General features: G+C 47.3%; 2 protein-coding genes across 2 annotated transcripts; both read right to left on the reverse strand.

The window, feature by feature from the left end:
- Nucleotides 1-375: 375 nt before the first annotated feature.
- F5891DRAFT_1158217 (uncharacterized protein) lies at nt 376-1,690 on the reverse strand. The gene is made up of 2 exons (XM_041365220.1): nt 1,606-1,690; nt 376-1,546 (listed from the first exon to the last, which is right to left on the reverse strand). The coding sequence occupies exon 2, from the start codon at nt 1,464-1,466 to the stop codon at nt 720-722; it is 747 nt and encodes a 248-aa protein (XP_041216307.1). The 5' UTR covers nt 1,467-1,546; nt 1,606-1,690; the 3' UTR covers nt 376-719.
- Nucleotides 1,691-4,568: 2,878 nt separating this feature from the next.
- On the reverse strand, nt 4,569-5,246 carry F5891DRAFT_970669 (uncharacterized protein; the record flags this gene model as incomplete). Its single annotated transcript, XM_041376344.1, has 3 exons — nt 4,569-4,678; nt 4,799-4,904; nt 4,971-5,246. Coding segments are annotated over 3 exons (492 nt in total), but the record flags the coding sequence as incomplete, so codon positions are not given.
- Between the last annotated feature and the right edge of the window lie 14,962 nt (nt 5,247-20,208).

The following is a 20,208-nucleotide window of genomic DNA, read 5'->3' on the forward strand; positions in this document are numbered from 1 at the left end:
TATAAACCTTTCCATTGATCGTTGTACAAGCATCCTCCTTTTTGTTGTGTGACTTGAGCACAGATGGTGGGATGCGCATGGATGCATCGACTTGGTTGTGCATAAGTCTGGCCAGATGCGTTGAGATTTCCCCAATCGACTGGATAAAATCCAGGCGCTAAAGTCACTTTATCCCGTCTGGAAGGTCGTCATAGGTGGTCATAGGTGCAAGAAGAAATCCGCGTTTCAAAAATGAAATCATCTTTGGTGGATTTGGGATGGATTTCGACTGGTCAAGTGGCGACATGAGTCGGACTTTCAAACACGCATAACGCGCACCTCGTTTGAACAGTTTACCGTACAATATTGTAATTTAGGGTATTATATATTACTGACCACTAGTGTAGCGCTTTTCCACTTTGCACAACGTCAAAATCCAAGCGGTCAACAACTCAAAAGCCCACCAAACATCTTGTCGCGAAAGTCCACAAGAAGGTCAATGATGTTCACACACCAGATATTGGGGACTTCAAGACTCGAACAAAGAAAACAACACTCGCGTGGGCATGACAAACATGGAGGCACAGCATCTGGCAGATGTTTATCTACTTGACGACATGCCTATAATGCGAAATTAAATCTTTAACACAAGGCCAGGATCCACCTTCGACACGAAGCACGCGCAAATTGGGAAGCGTAAGTGCATTGAACAAGCGAACCAATGGCTCTGGGTGAAGGACTCAGCTGCGTACAATGATTTGGATGGAGAGTAATTGAATGGTGGAGTGGGTGAACGGTTCGCATGGCAGGCCTTCGAAGAGGAGTATCTGGATTTTTAACGAGCAGAGGGTGGGAAATGTTTGGAGTACGTTTATGATGTTGGTTGGAAAGATTGTGGAGAGGTCGATATTTATCAAGTTGAGGTGAGATAGGCACTTAATGCTGTGGCAATTCAACGTTCCAAAATTCAGACTGCGCAGAGTGAAGAGCCGCGAGATGGATGTCAAAATAGATGACAGTGCATCATGAAATCGCATGGCGACGTCAAGCTCCTGAAGTGCCGGGAGGTCATTTAGCAAGATTTCGGGTGCGACGGCCATGTCAAATGTGACGTTGAGAGAGAAGATCTGAGAGATGTAAGGTTGCAAAATGTTTCGTAGGTCGGTGGTGTCATTTTCGTTGCACATAATTTCTAAGGAGAGGGGGCGTCCTTGTGTGCGCTTGAGCCACAAGTCATAGCCGAAGACTACCTGTCGCCAGTTCATACTATCAGCATGGTCGATATCCATGGACAGTCTGTACCACAAGGAGGGCATGTCTGTCGCAACGTCTCTCCAGCGTCGGCATATTCTGGTGAGCAACATAGGAGGTGTTTTTGAGTTGGGCGACGTGTATTCGATTTGGGGAAGACAGTGGATAAAAATATAACATAGGACTTCGGTTGGCAAGCGGCACAGATCGAATACAAGCTCCTCGTGCAGGTTCATTATGACGAGCTTCTCCTCTGTCAGCTTCTGACGAAGATACTTCGTAGTCCTAGTGACAGGTCTGATAGGGCGTGCTTCAACTGTGAGCTCGAAGTCATCGTCAACATGATTAATCATATGGGAATGAATGCACAGTTACCTATACCCAGCTGAAGCTAACAGGGCGCGATGTGTTGCGACGTATGATGTCCGCGAGCCTAAGGGTACTTGTTGGTCCGAGTCAGAGTTCTCTGAGAGCTGAGAGGAGTCAGGGGCGTACTATTTGTTTTGGTTGTGACCCGGCGTGACGTGCATGTGACGTGCCACTGAAGCACTCGCGCGCCAGAATATATTCTACATTTGAAATTTGACTCCCAGTCTCGGATGAAGTTGCACGGGTTCATGACCGTTCCTTTGTTATTTTATTTATCGCAGGGACACATACCTACTAGCTACACTGACATCGGCCAATGATTATTTTCTTTTGCCTCCCTCTCCGAACCCTCTGTGAAGTATGTCGACGTTTAATGGGCACATATTCTTCAGCCAGCAGCGAAGGGCAACGTTTCATGGGTGCAATTTCTCTGGCCTGTAGCGAGGGAGCGACGATTCGTCTGCAAACTCTGGAAATATGGTATCAGAGATATCGTTGAATAAAGGGCCACACTCGAGACCTATTGAACAGAGCAGCTTGAGTAGTGATTCTGTGGTTGTGCTGTGACGGACAGTTGAAGTACTGACGCGTAGGGTAAGGTTTGATGCGGCATGTGGCAGGAGTGACACGACACATTAATGCGTAGGCGTGGCAGTTGGAGTACTGAGATCTGAGATCTGACATGGCATGAAAGAGGCTTGACGCGGTCGTGACGTGTCATTCACAATGCATTGACGCTGCATAGGTAAGTGTGGAAGTTGACATTAGTACATGCATGGGACTGCGAAGATGTTAGGGAGAACTCGTCGTAAACTACAAGGTACAGAGGTTACATTGGACTTGACAATGTGCAACGAGGCATGCCACCGCCAGACACTGCATCTGAAAACTAACATCAGAGAAGCGATAACACAACAGGCACGAGATACACACCACATTCCCGAGTAGTCCGAATGCAGCACTAGATCCAGGGCCAGTTTATGCAGATGGACACTCGTTGATGCATGATGATGACATCATCGATGATGGCGATGAACGAGGATTCGATTACATTCAAGTTGAACATGATTTGTACCAAGTGCCGCCACCTAACGCGTGGGGATATTTCTGTATGACTTCTTTCAAAAGGATGAGGCCGCCGCCAGCTAGCGCTTAACATCGAGGTCTGGACTCCTTGGAAACCATCTGACCATATCTTAATCGAAGCCGATAGAACAAGATCACTTTTCCGACAAGTTCTCCAACCCGAGCCAGTCCAGATTCCTGTCTCGATAGTGAACACCGCAGTGCCTAAAGATATCCACGCACAGATGTGACGCTCAAGATCAAACAAGCAGCCACACGAAATTCAGACAAGATCTGATAAAAGAACGATAAGGATCTCCAAGATCGATTAGATGCCACGTTTTCGAGAATGACATGTTGACGCCCTTCAATCGATCGAGATTTATGTTCTCTACTTCAGCTTCCACCCCGATCAATCTAGATCCATCTCATTCTCGAGTGCTTCCAAGTCTTCTCAGATCTTGACTTCGTAAGTAGGAATACTGCTTTGATATATATAGGTACACTATGCACTACGGTTCAAAACAAAACTATCATCATCAGAAAGAAAATCATCGTATCTGGGCAACAGCCAAGAAAAAAATTACAAGTTCATTACTGAACCAAATCATTATATGTGATATACATATAGAACAAAACAGGTGGTGCAGGGGTGATGGAAGATGCAAAAGATAAAATGAATTACAAGAGCACATTTGGAACATTAACGAAGCAAAGTCTTGAAAGAAGTCAGAGATGCACAGTGCGATGCGTAATACAAAGAACAACACGGAAAACAACTTGGTGAGATATGCAAAGGAAATTGAAAAATCGATGTGATCAGTACAAACCTCGTGAGATCACCATCAATGGGTATAACCCAAAATGTGATATCATCATAACCAGCACGAATAGGTATAGCTTCGCAGCCAACCATGCATTATCATCGTACCCCTTCCTTATTGTGGGTAACGATAGTCCTAAAATTATCAACTCTTCAAACATCACTGCCTCAGCATCGAATGTGACTGATTGGCAGCGGGCAGGTACCAAGGCGGCGTAGGCGGCGGCACGAGTCGAGACGGAGGGTGGTGCACAGACGCTTGATGATGTCCTTGCGCCGACGTAGATTGATGATGTACTTGCGCCGACCCAGATTGATGATGCCCCTGCGCCGTAGATTGGTGATGTCCCTGCGTCGTAGATTGATGGTGTCCTTGCGCCGACCCAGATTGATGATGTCCTTGCGCCGTGGGCTGATGATGCCCTTGATTCTGTTGAGAGGCAGGCGGTGCTGCAGGCGTATGGGATGCAGCAGGTGGATGACGCGATGTAGATCCCGATGACGAATTACCACTTTGATGAGTCACAGAAGGGGTCGTGTGATGGGATATCGATGGCGTTTGATGGTGTTGCACAGACGGCGTTTGGTGATGCGCAGACGGCGTCTGATGGTGCGCAGATGGCGTCTGATGGTGAGCAGACGGCGTTTGGTGGTGCGTAGACGACGCTTGGTGGTGCTGCACAGATGGTGTCGTATGATGAGACATGGACGGCGTCTGCCCAGAAGGATGATGCGAAACGCCCGCAGATGGATGTTGCCCGCCCATAACCCCAGGGGACTGCATCACCCGAGTCGACGACGGACGCTTCGAGTGCGCAGGGCGTGGAGGACGCGTATACGTCCCCCCTGCGCTCGATTGCGAATTCATATTAGGATCTTGATCCTGCATCGCATCGCCGGCGTCCGTGTTGATCTGGAACGAGCCTTGATGGATCCCTAAATTCATCTTGTCGTCTCCTCCGCCGTTACTATTCCCACCCCCACTTCCGCTGCCACTGCCATGTCCGTTTCCACTAACTGAATTCATGACGGCTCCACCCGCAGATCCGCCTCCTAATGCAGCGCGCGCACCCTTGTCGGCATCAGCAGCTCGCGCACTTGCACGTAGCATCTCCATATCGATGCGCTGGATTGATGGCGTCTCGCCATTTGCAAGGGCTTTCTCGCGCTTACGCACGAGCTTCGCGTAGTCTGCGAGCGCGGATGGGTTGTTGAAGTGGGTCCAAGGCGGGTTAGAATATACATGGCCAAAAAAAACATATCGAAAGAGAGCCATCAACAACCAATCCCACAAAAGAAAAAGTCACATACGCAACCCACAAGCATTACACAACGTCCTTGCACCATCCGGTCCACGTCTCCACTCTGGCGTCTCCCGAATATTGCAGGAATGGCATTTTCCAGGAGGTGTCGCGCGCTATCCACCGTACCACACACAGTCAGCACGGAATACTGTCCTAGCAAAAAACATAAAACGACTCACACTCCGCTTCCGATACTTATTCTTCCCTCCAGTCCCTCCACCCCCATTCCCACCCAACGCAGCAGCAGCAGCCATAGTCGTCAGCGCTCTCTTGGTCCTTATGAGCTCCATATCTGCTTCAGCCATCGATCGGTCTTGATCCTGTGCCCCACCCAAACCCGTACCCGTTCCAGGAATCTGCGCAGTTCCTAACCCCGATGGAGACGCGAGAGGAACAGGAACATGCCCTGCCGATGAAGACGGGGCGATACCAGGCCCAGATCCAGGAGGTAGCATACCTTCTACATCCTCCCAAGGCCGCTTCGGCGCCCGATCGGGCGCATCTATATCCATTATGCCCATTCCTAGACTGGAGCTCGAATTTATGTGTCCTTTGACGGCTGCTTCTAAAGCGTGGGGGTGCACTGAGACGAGTGCGTGGGGTCCGGGTGGGGAAGTGAATGCAGATGCGGAGAGGAGGGAGGATGGGAAGATGGGTATGTCGTTTCGGAGCGCTTCGAGAAGACGGACAACTTCTCCTGCACGGGCTGTCATTTCTGCGAGTTCTTCCGCGGGCGGTTGGAGATGTGGGTTGGAGGATTGGAGGGTGGCTGTGGAGGGGGTTAGTGTTGGGATTGGAGTGGGGGAGGGTACAAAAGAATTAGAGGAGACAAGACGGGAAACTCACAATAATGATCTGCAAATTTATATAACGCCGTACAATGCTGAACGATCTAGAGAACCAACGTCAGCATCGCGTCTATACTCATCCCCCACGATCAAACGCAAGACAAACAGACCAAAGGAAAGATAAGACTCACCTCTCGAATGACATCGTCCTTGTTCATCCTATCACCTCCTGCAACCCTTTGAGATCCTTGAGACTGGGACTGTGACTGAGACTGCGAAATAAAGCCCGTAGATCTTGCTGGACCTTCCAGCATCATAGGCGGCGGTCTTGGCTGTGATTCGAGCACTGTAGATCTCGGCTGAGGCTCGAATGGCGTAGGTCTCACTTGCGACTCGAGAACTGTAGATCTTGATTGAGACTCAAACGTCGATCTTGGTTGTGACTCGATCATGGTCTGCCTCTGAGGCTCAAACGTTGATCTTGGCTGAGACTCGAAAGCCGGAGGTCTCGCTTGCGTCTCGAATACTTGTGGTCGTGTCTGCGTCTCTAAATTCGTCTGCCTCGGCTGAGGCTCAAACACTGCCTGCCTGCTTTGCGTCTCCACCCCTGCTCCTCTGACCTGCGACTCGAATGCTGGTGGTCTCTGTGACTCGAACGCCGGTGGCCTCTGTGTCTCCATACCCACACTCCTCGACTGCGTCTCCATGCCCACACCCCTCACTTGCGTCTCCAACCCACTCCTAGTCTCCACCGCCACAGGTCTCGCATCGCTCACAGACTGCCTCTGCAATAAAGTAGGCCTGACTTCCACCGCACGAGGCTCGACCACACCTAAATTACGATCGTTGGAAGTCGTTCCGCGGTGCTCGCGTGAAGGTTGAGGTTGTGAATGAGAGTGAGGTGGCTGGGATTGTGGCTGTGATTCTAGCACGGACGAACGTTGATCTACCCTTCCTTGTTGTGCATCATGCGAATAACCCAATTGTTGCTGCTGCCTGTCCCCCGGATACCCTCTCACCTCCGTTTGCGAATAAGTACGTTCTACAGGGGGAGGCGGTGCATACGGTCTGGTATCCTGCGCTGGGGGATAGGAAGGCGTGGGTGGAGGGTATGTATTTCGGGCCTCTTGGGTAGGGGTATATCGCGTGTCCTGCGTTTGGGGCTGCGGTGGGCCTGGCTGCGGCGGAGGTGGATAGGCCCTTGATTCTTGAGGATAGGGACGGCCATGCGCGTCATAAGTTGGACGAGCATCCTGAGGGGGATAGCGCGGATCCTGATAGGCCCTCTCGATTTCGGGGCTTGTCTGATAGCCCCGTTGATCAGCTGGATAGGCCCTCTGGGGATCCGGATAGCGGGGGTCTGGGTATGTCCTCGTATCTTGTGCTGGGTAGGTTGCACGTGCGTCGTATCTAGGGTCGGGAGTTGTGGTATAGGGTGGGCGTGGATGGTCTTGGGTGTAGCGCGGGTCCTGTGGATAAGGACGTGCGTCTTGTGTATATGGGCTATAGGTGGCGCGTGCTTCTGCTGGAGTGTACACGCTTCGATCGTCTGGTTGTTGTGGGTCACGTGGTGGGTGTGGATAACGGGGGTAGGATGTTGTTCTGTCGTGAGCATATGGGAGAGTCTTGTCGTCTATGAAATTTCTGGTCGAACTTGTTGTGCTTGTTGTACTTTCTGCTGTTGTTGGTGGTACGTAGTGGAAGGAAGAGTTTTGAAATTGCTGATATGAAGTTCTGTGAGGACGTGCAGAGATTGGAGTTGGATAGGCTGTTGGATCTAGTGTTGTTGGTACTAGGGGAGTTGTACGAGCGAATTGCTGATTTGGTGGCCACGCAGCGCTTAGTGGGGTTGGGTATACGGTATCTTGTTCTGTTGTTGTGTGTGCTAGTTGTAATGATTTTATTGGTGGTAGTCTGACTTGAACTTCTGCTGTTACTTGAGGTCTTGCACGACGAGCTGGCGAGGCCATAGATCTCCGATCTGAGACCAGATACCCGATCTAATATTTGACCTGAAAAAAAAACAAAATATAAAACCGTTGCCAGCCGTACAAACGTCGTTGACAATTGAAACTTTGAACGAGAAGACGAGGAGGCAGCTGGGGTGAAGGGCGTTCCCTGCGTTTTTACTGACAAAAGCGGAGAATCAATACAAAACACGTGGACTATCTCGGATCTAGCCTCACCAAAAACACGTTCCAACAGTCAACGAGCCCGACGATGAGCTCGATGATGAGCACGATGAGCACGGATGTGAGTACGTAGTGTGCACAAAATGAACAACGTCGTTCGCTGAGAATTCGCTCAATCTAGATAAATTCAAATAAAAAAAACTTGTTTTTACCAGACAAAATCGGCGATCCGATTCCCGATAAAGATTCCCGCTCGTCGTACGTTCGGGAATTTCTCGATTCGTCACACATCGGTCATATCGCCGGAATCTTCATGGCACTTTACGATATTTCCGATCTCGTAGCGATCTCGTCCCTTTATTTAACGAGCTCATCCCCCCGACTCAAGCCCGCTTGTTGTCCCTTGGCTTTCGTCCGGGACCCAGCCTTGTGTGCCCCCTCCTCGACATAGCTATCCAGCTGTCTAAGTACTTCATCCAGGTGACTACCTTGAGTACTTCTTCACTCACTAAACGGTCAGTTCTTAGGTCGTCATCGTTTTTTGCTTGATACAATCAATCATCGTTGACTCTATTTCAGCGATGCGTAGGTTCATGCCAGTAGCAACATTAACTGATCTGGATATCAGATGATCCAATGACTCGCATATCTTACACCCTACATCCACTCTTCACGCACAATTCGTTACTACTTCTCTGCGCCCCAGATGGATGATAGGATAGGGCTCGGCGATCCTGCACGGTTTGGGCGGCATGCTGGAAGCCGCTAGGTGGGACGCACTCCAGAGCGATTGCGATCAATGTATCTTCAACATTCAGATTGTCGGACTCGTTGCTCGATACCTCTCATAGCCATTGGTCGACGAAAAACCTGGATGAACTATCCGTGTAAGCCAAAGTGAGTTTATAGGTTGATTATGTAAAATTGACCTTCAAAATTCTTAGGTCCGTTCCGCTCATATCCGCGATCCTACATTCATTTAGCAGAAAGGGCTCGACTCATAAGTGTTATCGAAGGTAGACCTCGTGGAGAACGGCCATCAGTGAGGAGGTCAGCCACTCTAAGGCCTCCTAGCTAGGCACGCCTTGAACCGGAGACATGTAGGCTCTCACAAGGTTTTAACTCATCAATTCCCTCAATCTAGATGAATAAGAAAAACTTGGGATGCTAACAAAATCGGCGATCCGATTCCCGATGACATACTTTCACTGTCGTTCGTGTCGCCGTCCTAATGTGCGTCTTCCAGGATTCGTATCTCCATCCATGCCTTATCTAGCCCGGCATTTATTCTAGGTTCTCTGTGGTTCTATTTGGTGCGGGGCTTTAACCATCACGCCGGTTGTCCATAATCGAACACGTATCCTAATCCCCCCATCGATGCACTTCGCGTCTCTATCGATAGTACCTGCAGGAATAGCCGCTCTCCGGAACTTTATTCTCATCCTGCGTGCGATATATAAATATATCACCGGTCACCGGTCACCGGCACCCACCCTTATTGGTCGTTGCAACAGCTCACGTGCGAGACATCACGCTACCGGTCAACGTTCCTACGAAGTATCTTCGAATTTCCCCGTTTCTCACACTCTATCAGATACGTCTTTCAAGTGATCATTTGCTTGCCCTAGGACTGTGATCCATGTCAATGGGGGTACGGATGCATGTCTGTATCTCGTTCAGTGCTTTACTTTGATGGTCATGTTTAGCAGGGCCTCCAACATACTATCGCAGTCGATGCCTCAGTAGTTTGATAGGTGTGCTTGAGGTCTTCTGACCTGAACCTCCGATTTTCTGATTCTCCACTCCCCACTCAGCAGACCCCCCATATCCTTGTCATCCTCATTCGCAAGAAAGACGTAATCGAACCATGAGTCTAAGCGATTCATTCATTTCATTCTCCGTAGTCCATCGGATGGAGGAAATCGCATATGAGTACCGATGAGTCATCAGCCATCTGGCTTCACGGTTCGCAGTATCTATATGCTCAGATAGTGAAACTCCACAAACGCACAAATGTCGGGGTACTTTCACTGGTCCTCATTGTTGTATTTTAACATCGGTCACCAAAGACTAGTCTGGTTGCTAGTCGTTCCGAATAATTTCCCCTTATCACTTAGTTCAGACACGGGTGCTTCGTTCCAGTAGTGAGACCACAATATATAAATAGGTTTGCCTGAGCGTTTTAAATATACTTCGAAACACAATATGTTAAATAAATACCACGATGGATCCTCCACTAAATTTTGCCTCCCTGCAGACAACTCGGTCCCTACACAGTACTACTAGTCGATACATGTACATGCTCCTGGAAAACAATCGAATTCATGCTAGTTTCTGCGTCCGAGTATGCCACGGTTTTGGCGTGGTATTCTCGAACGCTCAGGATGAGGCGTGGTCCCAGCACAAACATCCGCGCAACCGACAAAATTTGAAGGATACCTCCGAGTATCGAAAATCCAATAGAACTCGAATTCTACAGAAATGATGAGCAATGTTGACATGCAGATGTTGGCGACAGGTCAGCGCACCAAGATTTCTGGAAATAGAATAGCAAGCTGGAGGAAAGAGACACTAACAGAGCTAACATGTGCAGAACTTGAGCAGAAAAATATAACCGCGTTCACATTACAAGCTCACCTTGCAAAATAAAGAACGTGGGATTGTATCAGCACTCTGAAACAGTCCCCGATGGTCGATCCTGTGGATGGGCCGAGTCGTCGCAGCTCACGGAAGTGTTTCACAGCAACCCAGACTGAAAGACACAGTGCGAGGACCTCCCAAACAGTTTTGAGAATCCAATTCATTGAAAGAAGAAGCTGGTTGTACCCAGCCACAAAAAAACATGCATGCATGCCAGAGAGTATAAAGTCCTCTGGCGTTTGCCAAATGAGCCGTGTTCTTCGAGTCAACAAGGGAAAGCTTGCCTCCTACATTATCGTTTAGTCCTATTACCCCAATTACTCCGCAGGAGATGTTTACAGCCAGGAAGATAATAACAAGGAAGATAAGCATCTTTTGAGATCCCTGATACATGGCATACAAACGAGCAATCATGATCACTTGCATCGTGTGTCAGTGAGGTCAATATCAGAGGTATTGCACCCGGTAACTCACCGCCCAACATGGCATCCATGGCCAAAATTGTGCCATTTATCACGTAGTACGTGATATCGCCTGAAACTCGCAATTGGTGAGCGCCCTGGCACTAGTATCAAAGACTCCGACTTACACCTATTGAGTCATTATGTTGAGCCAAGTTCAGTGGTTGGAATCTCACTTACCCCTACATATGAGCGTATTAATTGGATGGGAATGAGATAGTTGCAGAATACTTACTGCATCTGTCAGCGATACCGATGGCATAATTTCTGTGTCCTGCCAATCAGAAAAATGGGACACTGGCAGCACATATGAGACATACCCAGAAGATGGACACTAGTTGTAAGAGATGAGCTATTAGCACAGTGCAAAGTTGTTGATCTCGACACATACACAGAATATGGTATTCCAATATAGCGTGTCTAGAAAATTTTGGAGTCAGCACAAGTTGCCCACCACGCTAAAGCATAACATGAGTACGAACGATCAAATACAGCACGGTCATGAGAGACCAGCGTTGTTTCTGTCGCAAATTCATTGCATGCTCTTGGTTTCTTCTGATACGGGACTCCTGTCACTCACCCATATGAGTTCAATCTACGACACCATTCTTAGTGAGATGGCTGCGGCGGCGATAATATCGACGTACCTCTTGTCCGAGCGTTAAGACTGGAAACAACATGAGAATATGAGCGATTTTCGAAGTACTGTCCTGCTCACCCCAATCATATACCACCACGATGCCCGCAGCAGCTGCAAAACTGCAAGTCAACGTTGGATCCAAACATCTTGATGCGACAAACCTGTTAAATAGCTGAAAACAATAATGAAATTGATAGTCGGCCAGTAACTGGGATCATTTGAGACGTAGGTCATGTTCGAGAGATGGGTGTGAGCAAGTGGGGAAGTTTAGTGGTGTATAATGACAGCGTTCGTGCAAGATATATTAACCGTTCAGTGCTCAGCCCTTGTTGGAGATGGATTTTTGCTCACGCCTCAAGACCCTCGATTGAGTGAAACGGTGCAAAGTTAATCAAGAACCTGTCAATCAAAATTGATTTTGATTTTCAAATCAGTATTACGCACAGGACTACTTGGACACCAGGAAAGTTCCAGTCGTTGGTGATGTCGGCAACTTGTTTGAAACGCGTGTTTTTGCTGCAAGGTTGCACAAATCAAGAAGTTCCCTATGAAATCATGTAGTCATCGATCTAACACAGGTCGAACTGTGATATGCGTGAAACAAGTATTTACGTACTCTTCAGCATCGCTGGCTGAGCCTAAGGCGTAACAGCCTATGAGTACTCTTATGGAACAAGTGTCATTCTGCGGAACTCGGACAAGAAATCGTAGCAGAATGGGTCGAATATATCTCACTTCGTCCGTCGCCTGGTACGCTCGAATAATTGGGCTATCATGATTATATCAAAAGATGAACAAAGAGATGGTAAGCATAGAGCGAATTCGACACAAGCGCACTTGATATCATGGTGATGCAGATGTATTGTACTGCCAGATACATCCTGATTCGTGATTGATAGATGTTGGATACTTATACGCCACCATCGGGAGAAATTGCACACGGGTGACAATAAACCTGCAACATGCCAGAAGGCTGATTTCTGATGGTACAGGCTCATATCGATAGCATCGTGTTTCAGTAAACATCTATCCTGCCAAGAGTGAGACCCGTCGTCCCTGTTTAGGTCCGTCCTGTGTCGGCACAGATCAGTGTCAAATACATGAAAGCTATGATATAGTTACCTGTGGCGACACCAAATTACAGCGACGAATCAAGCCTTCAGAATTGCTATCGACGGAGAAACGGAAACGAGGGTTGAAAGAAACTTCTCGAAGGGTCGAGGTTCAAAGGTGCCGTTTTTTACTTGATACAAACAATCATCGTTGACTATATCAGACGATCCGATGACTCACCGATCTTAGATCCTACATCCACCCTTCACGCATGATTCATTACTACTTCTCTGCGCCCCAGATGGATGATAGGATGGGGCTCGGCGATCCTGCATGGTATGGGCGGCGTGCTGGGAGTTGCCAGGTAAGACGCACTCCAGAGCGATTGCGATTAATCTACCTCCAAAATTAAGATTGTCGTGGTCGCTCTAGTAGCCATTGGTCGACGGAAAACCTGGATGATCTATCCGTGTAAGCTAAAGTGAGTGTGTAGGTTGATTATGTAAAATTGACCTTCAAAAGTCTTAGGTCCGTTCCGCTCATATCCGCGATCCTACATTCATTTAGCAGAAAGGGCTCGACTCATAAGTGTTATCGAAGGTAGACCTCGTGGAGAATGGCCATCAGCGAGGAGGTCAGCCACTCGCCTCCGAGTCCTAGCTAGGCACACCTTGAACAGGAGACATGTAGGTTCTAACAAGGTTTTAACTCATCAATTCCCTCAATCTAGATGAATAGGAAAAACTTGGGATGCTAACAAAATCGGCGATCTGATTCCCGATGACATGCTTTCGTTGTCGTTCGTGTCGTCGTCCTAAGTCTTCCAGGATTCAGTATCTTCATCCCTGCCTTATCTAGCCCGGCATCTATTCGTGGTTCTATTTGGTGCGGGGCTTTAACCATCACGCCGGTTGTCCATAATCGAACACGTATCCTAATCCCCCCATCGATGCACCTCGCGTCTCCATCGATAGTACCTGCAGGAATAGTCGCTCTCCGGAACTCTATTCTCATCCTGCGTGCAATATATAAATATATCACCGGTCACCGGCACCCACCCTTATTGGTCGTTGCAACTTGCAACAGCTCACGGGCGAGACATCACGCTACCGTTCAACGTTCCTGCAAAATATCTTCTAATTTCCCCGTTTCTCGCACTCTATCAGATACTTCTTTCATGTGATCATTTGCTTGCCCTAGGACTGTGATCCATGTCAACGGGTGTGTGTATGCATGGTCTGTATCTTGTTCGGTGCTTTACTCTGATAGTCGTGTTTGGTGAGGGCTCCAACAGAATATCGTGGTCGATGCCTCATCAGTAGTTTGATATCTACGCTTGAACCCTCCTGACATTTTAATCTGGCTTCACGATTCACAGTACTAGTATCTATAGGTGCAGACAGTAGACCACCAACGCGCGGAATCAGAATCAGCTGTCAAGGCACTTTCACTGATTCTCGTCGTATTTTAACATCCGCCATCAAGTTGCTTGATAGTCGTTTCGGATAATTTCAGCTTACCACTTAGTTCAAGCGCGGGTGCTTCGTTCCAGTAGTGATACAACAAGAAATAGCTTTGGCTAGACCTTTCAAATATACTAAACGACATGTTAAATAAATACCACGACGGATCCTCCACCAAATTTTCTCCTCCCTGCAGACCACTCGACAAGCATTTCCCTACACAGTACTGCTAGTCGATACATGTACATGCTCCTGGAAAACAATCAAATTCATGCTAGTGTCTGCGTCCGAGTATGCCACAAGTCTGGCGTGGTATTCTCGAATGCTCAGGATGAGGCGTGGTCCCAGCACAAACAGCTGCACGACCAATAAAATTTGAAGAGCACCTCCGAGTATCAGAGTTACAATAGAATTTGAATTCTGCAGAAATGATGAGCAGTGGTTGCACGCAGATGTCAGCAACAGGTCAGCGCACCCATATTTCTGGAGAGAGAAGAGTAAGCTGGAGGCAAGAGACACCAACAAAGCTAACATGTGCGGAACTTGAGCAGAAAAATATAACCGCGTTCACATTACAAGCTCACCTTGCAAAATAAAGAACGTGAGATTGTATCAGCACTCTGAAACAGTCACCGATGATCGATCCTGTCGATGGGCCGAGTCGTCGCAGCTCACGGAAGTGTTTTACGGCAACCCAGACTGAAAGACACAGTGCGAGGACCTCCCAAACAGTGTTGAGCATCCAAACCATCGAAATAAGAAGCTGCTCGTCCCCTCCAAATACATAACTGCACATATATGTGCCAGAGAGTATCGCCTCCTCTGGTGTTTGTTCAATGAGCCGCGTTCTTCAAGTCAACAAGTACAGCTTACCCAGTACAGTATCGTTGAGCGTTATTGCCGTCATTACTCCGCAGGCGATGTTTACAGCAAGGAAGACAATAACAAGGAAGATAAGCATCTTTCTAGATCCCTGATACATGGCATGCAACCGGGAAATCACGATGACTTGCATCGTGTGACAGTCAGATCAATATCAGAGGTATTGCACCTGGGTCACTTACCGCCCAACATGGCAATTAAGGTCACAGTTGTCCCATTTATTGCGTAGTACGTGATGGCGCCTAAAACACCCAATTAGCGAACGCCATCGCACTAGTATCAAAGACTCAGACTTACACCTATTGAGTCATTATGTTGAGCAAAGTTCAATGGTTGGAATCTCACTCACGTCTACATATGAGCGTATTGATTGGATGGGAATGAGATGGTTGCAGAACACTTACTGCATCCGTCAGCGATACTGATGGCATATTTGCTGTGTGCCGCCGGTCAGAAAAATGGAACACAGCGCATATGAGACGTACACAGAAGAGAGGCACTAATTGTCAGAGATGAGCTATTAGCACCGTCCAAAGTTGTTGGTCTCGACACATACACAGAAAACGGTATTCCAATATAGCGTATCTAGAACATTTTGGGGTCAGCATAAGTCGCCCACCAGGCTAAAGCAAAACATGAGGTACGAACAGTCAAATACAGCACAGTCATGAGAGACCAGCGTTGTCTCTGTCGCAAATTGAGTGGATTCTCTTGTTTTCTTCTGATATGAGACTCTTGTCACTCACCCAGATGAGTTCAATCTATGACACCATTCTTAGCGAGTTAGCTGCTCCGGCGATAAGATCAACGTACCTCTTGTCCGAGTGTTAAGACTGGAAATATCATGAGAATATCAGCGACTTTCAAACACTGTCATGCTCACCACACTCATATACCACCACGACGCCCGCGGCAACTGCGAACCTGCATGTCAATGTTAGGTCTAAGACATCATGATGCGACAAACCGTTCCAATAGCTGAAAAAAATATTCAAATTGATTGTCGGCCACCAACTGGGATCATTTGAGACGTAGGTCATGTTCGAGGGATGGGTGGGCGAGTGGGGAAGGTTAGTGGTGTATCACGAGCGTTCGTGCAAGATATACCACCGTTCAGCCCCAGTGAAAACGCGCTCTGATGGGAAAGGTTCGGAGATGTTGAAATACGAAATACCTGTTTTGTACTGTGTTGACAAGTGCTTATTTGTGATATACGTAGATCTCCTTCGCATCGCACGTTGCTTATCGTTATCTTCTTACAACTTTGCATGGTAAGGTCGCATGCAACCATCAGGAAAACCCTCCCAAGGCAAATTAGGGAGAATTCACAAAAATTCGTAACATTAGCACAATCACAGCTATTTATGAAGAAAGTAGCTAAAGATGATAATGTTAGACGAGTTTTTTTCTACAATACATCTAACTCTTCTAAGTCAGATAAACTATTACAAATTAGAGCTAGATATCAATATCATTCATAACATACATGTAATTATTGCTAAGTTATAGAGTACTACCTAAGGGTCATAAAACCATGCCTATTGAGAAACTCGACACCTGAATAGTGTGATCATTGATGCCGTGAGTGTGCGACAAAATTTTAAAATATCCAAGTCCAGTATTTGTGCATATTTGTTTGTATCATGTGACTTGTAGTTTGAACGAAGAAATATCTTAAGTCCAACATTTGTACATATTTGTTTGTATCATGTGACTTGTAGTTTGAAATGTTTGAGCAAAGTGGCGCCATGTCACTGATCTTCAACTCTCACTCTCATCTTCGAAGCTTCAGAGGCCTCAAGCTTCATTGCTGGTGTTCATGCACTACATACAATTAAGGTGCACAATGATTTTTTTTAAATTCTAAACTTGTTTCAAGCAAACCTATTTATTCTAAAAACTATTTATTCTAGGATGTTCACAGTGAGTGAGTCTGTCGGTCCGAGTTCGAGTTTGCCAAGTTGTTGCCTGCTGTTTGCAGTGAGTGAGTCTGTCGTCCGAGTTCGAGTTCGAGCCATGCTGATCCAAGCTGTTGTCCGCTGTTTGTAGTGAGTGAGTTTGTCGATCCTCGTTCGAGCTCGAGCCACGCTGATCCATGTCGTTGCCCACCATTTGCAGGAAGTGAGTTTGTCGATCCTCGTTCGAGCTCGAGCCATGCTGATCCATGTCATCGCCCACCATTCGCAGGAAGTGAGTTTGTCGATCCTCATTCGAGCTCGAGCCATGCTGATCCATGTCGTCGCCTACCGTTTGCAGGAAGTGAGTCTGTTGATCCTCGTTCGAGCTTGAGCCACGCTGATCCATGTCGTTGCCCACCATTCGCAGGAAGTGAGTCTGTCGATTCTTGAGCCATGCTGATCCATGTCATCGCCCACCGTTCACAGGAAGTGAGTCTGTCGATCCTCGTTTGAGCTCAGAAGGACGCACCTGCGAAATTCCACTGTATGATGGCCGACATCTATGAGGCTGCACAGTGAGTTCCACTTAGGTAGTATTGCCTTGATGCTCACTCTGCTTGCAGGAAGTTGCGATACAGCGGCGCCGCTGCCGGTGGCCATGCTGCTGAGCTCGAAGCATTCGAGTTACTTGACCTCGACAATATGGAAGAAGACTGAATCATCCCCCGCTCATTTTCATAGTGTACAATACAGAATCGTGAAGCTGATACATAGTCTCCCAGTTGGTCATAGCGCACGCTGGGTTATTTAAATTAGCCTACTGCCCATATACCCATTTCTAATCAAATTTAATTTTGTTCTTGTATCTTATTCTGTCTGATTCGGTTGGAACCCTCGTCTAAGATCAAAAAATCAATTCTAAAAGTCATGCTAATGTGTTTGAATCACTGAAAATAGTTGCTAATTCTTGTGTTTTTATTAGGGGGTAAAAAAACCAACCTAAGCTAGCTAAAACTCGAATTTGTAAAATTTAGATATAATAATGCAGGATTAGTTTGGATTAGTTCTAATGTTACATCTTTAAGTAAATTTGTCTGGGGAGGGTTTTCCTGATGACGCAAGCTTCGTATCGTTGTGTTACATATATACAACGCACAACACTGCGTCTTCGCATCTTGTCGCAAACAACACTTTGTCGTGAATGTCAGAGATCAGATTGGCCAGTCTGGGGTGGAGTCTGGGGCATTCGGCAAATGCAGTTGTAGGTTGATTATGTAAAATTGACCTTCAAAAGTCTTACTAGGTCCGTTCTGCTCCGAGTCACTGCCTACATAGTACTCAAGTATATATGAGACTAAAATGTTGCTCCTGTGACAGATCCTCCAGACACATTCTTCCTCATGCTCAGGAACATTCTACTACCTCTGGAGGCCACACTTTTTTGTGCTCGAACACATCATAGTGAGTTTTTTTCTTCTCTATCAACTACCTTATCACAGACACGACACTTTCCCTTTTCGTTTTCCAGCCCTTCACTCTCTGTTTGTTCATCCAGGTGACTGATGAGGCCATGCTGTGATAACCTCTTCAATGTCATGGTGTCATCGGCCATCTGGCTTTTATCCCCATTTCCCACATTCTATCAGATACTTCATTCGAGTAATCATTTGCTTGCCCTAAAACTGTAATCCATGTCAGTATCTCGTTCGGTGCTTTACTATTATGGTCGTGCTTAGCGAGGGTTCCCACAGAATCTCGCAATCGACGCCTCATCAGTAGTTTAATAGGTACGCTTGAGGCTCTCTGACATTTCCCGATTCTCCACTCCACACTCAGCAGACCCCATATTATTTTCGTAAGAGATGTGTAGTCCATTATGAGTCTACACGATTCATTCCATTCATTCTCCTTGGTCCATCGGACAGAGGAAATCGCATCTGAGCACTAATGAGTTAACATCTATCTTGCTTCACGATTTGCAGTATCTATATGTCCAGACAGTGGAACACCAATGTGCAGAATCAGCTGTCAAGGCCCTTTCACTGATTCTCATTGTATTTTAACATCGGTTATCAAGGACCAGTTTAGTTGCTAGTCGTTGCAAATAATTTCCCCTTACATTTAGTTCAAGCGCGGGTGCTTCGTTCTAGCAGTGATACAACAAGAAATAATTTTGCCTAGACCTTTCGAACATACTTCGAAACCCTATATGCTAAATGAATACCATGAACCAAATTTCTCCTCCCTGCAGACCACTCAGCAAGCATGTCCCTACACAGTACTGCTAGTCGATACATGTACATGCTCCCGGCAAACAATTGATCTCATGCTAGTTTCTACATCGGAGGATGCCACAAGTTTGGCATGGTATTCTCAAACGCTCAGGATGAGGCATGGTCCCAGTACTAGGGTTCTGCATGGGTACAGGTTACCCACGCGGGTCACGGGTATGGGTACCATTGGGGTACGGGTACGGGTTGCCTTTTGTGGTACCCATACCCTCACCTGTACCCATACCATGGGTTGACAACCAAAAATGAGATATATTGCTACCTACTACAGTGCAGGGAGAACTCTGAGTCGGAAACTATACAGCTGTCAAACCCTAACTAAACAACCCCATATCGCAACTGAAACCTTGTCACACGAACTAATACTCAACACGTTTGAGATGGCAGCAAAACGGGTCACGAAAATGACAGAGAAGGCTAAGGCGGCGCTGCAGACTTCCAGCAAAAAATGGAAGAATGATATGAGCAGCATCAGTGGCGGCCCTAATGAGCCCAAGAAGGCAAAACCTAACCCGCTCAGTGGAAATTCTAAAGATAGATCCACAGAGCCACTCTCACCTTCACTGTCAACATCGGATGTCATCCAAGTCCCCAAGCCCCAGGTCGTGCAGTTGCATCGGGCCATCATTCGAACTGAAGAAGAGGAGGCTGCGATGTACGAGGATGCCATTGATATCAGCGACCAGGGCAGCAGTGACGGTGATGAGCCTTTGCACAAAGAGGAGAGTGCGAAGGACGAACTCAGTGAGCTATATTGATTTAAAGATTAATCAGTGTTAAGCATATAATAGCGAGATTAATGAAAGATTGGGTCTCACCTGTGTACGCATTCTTCTACCCAAAACCATGCATTGTTGTCATCAGTGGATGGCGTGCACACAAGTTCAAGTGCTGTGCAAAAGGCTGCCAAGCAACCACTTGGAGATTTCTCGACAAAAAGGATGCACGATCCACTGGAAACATGCGCAAGCATGTGAGGGCATGCTGGGGTGAAGATGTCCTTGCAGCCGCCGACGATGCAAAGGATGCAAATGAGGCCCGCACAAAGATAGTTGGAGGTATCCTGCGCAATGGGTCAATCACTGCGTCATTCAAGCGCAAGGGGAAAGGAAAGATTACATACTCTCACCGTCAACATATGAGGGCTGAAACAAGGTAGTTTGGTCTTC

The sequence above is a fragment of the Suillus fuscotomentosus genome, assembly GCF_016647785.1.
Source record: "Suillus fuscotomentosus strain FC203 chromosome Unknown F5891scaffold_383, whole genome shotgun sequence".
Taxonomy (NCBI): Eukaryota; Fungi; Basidiomycota; class Agaricomycetes; order Boletales; family Suillaceae; genus Suillus; species Suillus fuscotomentosus.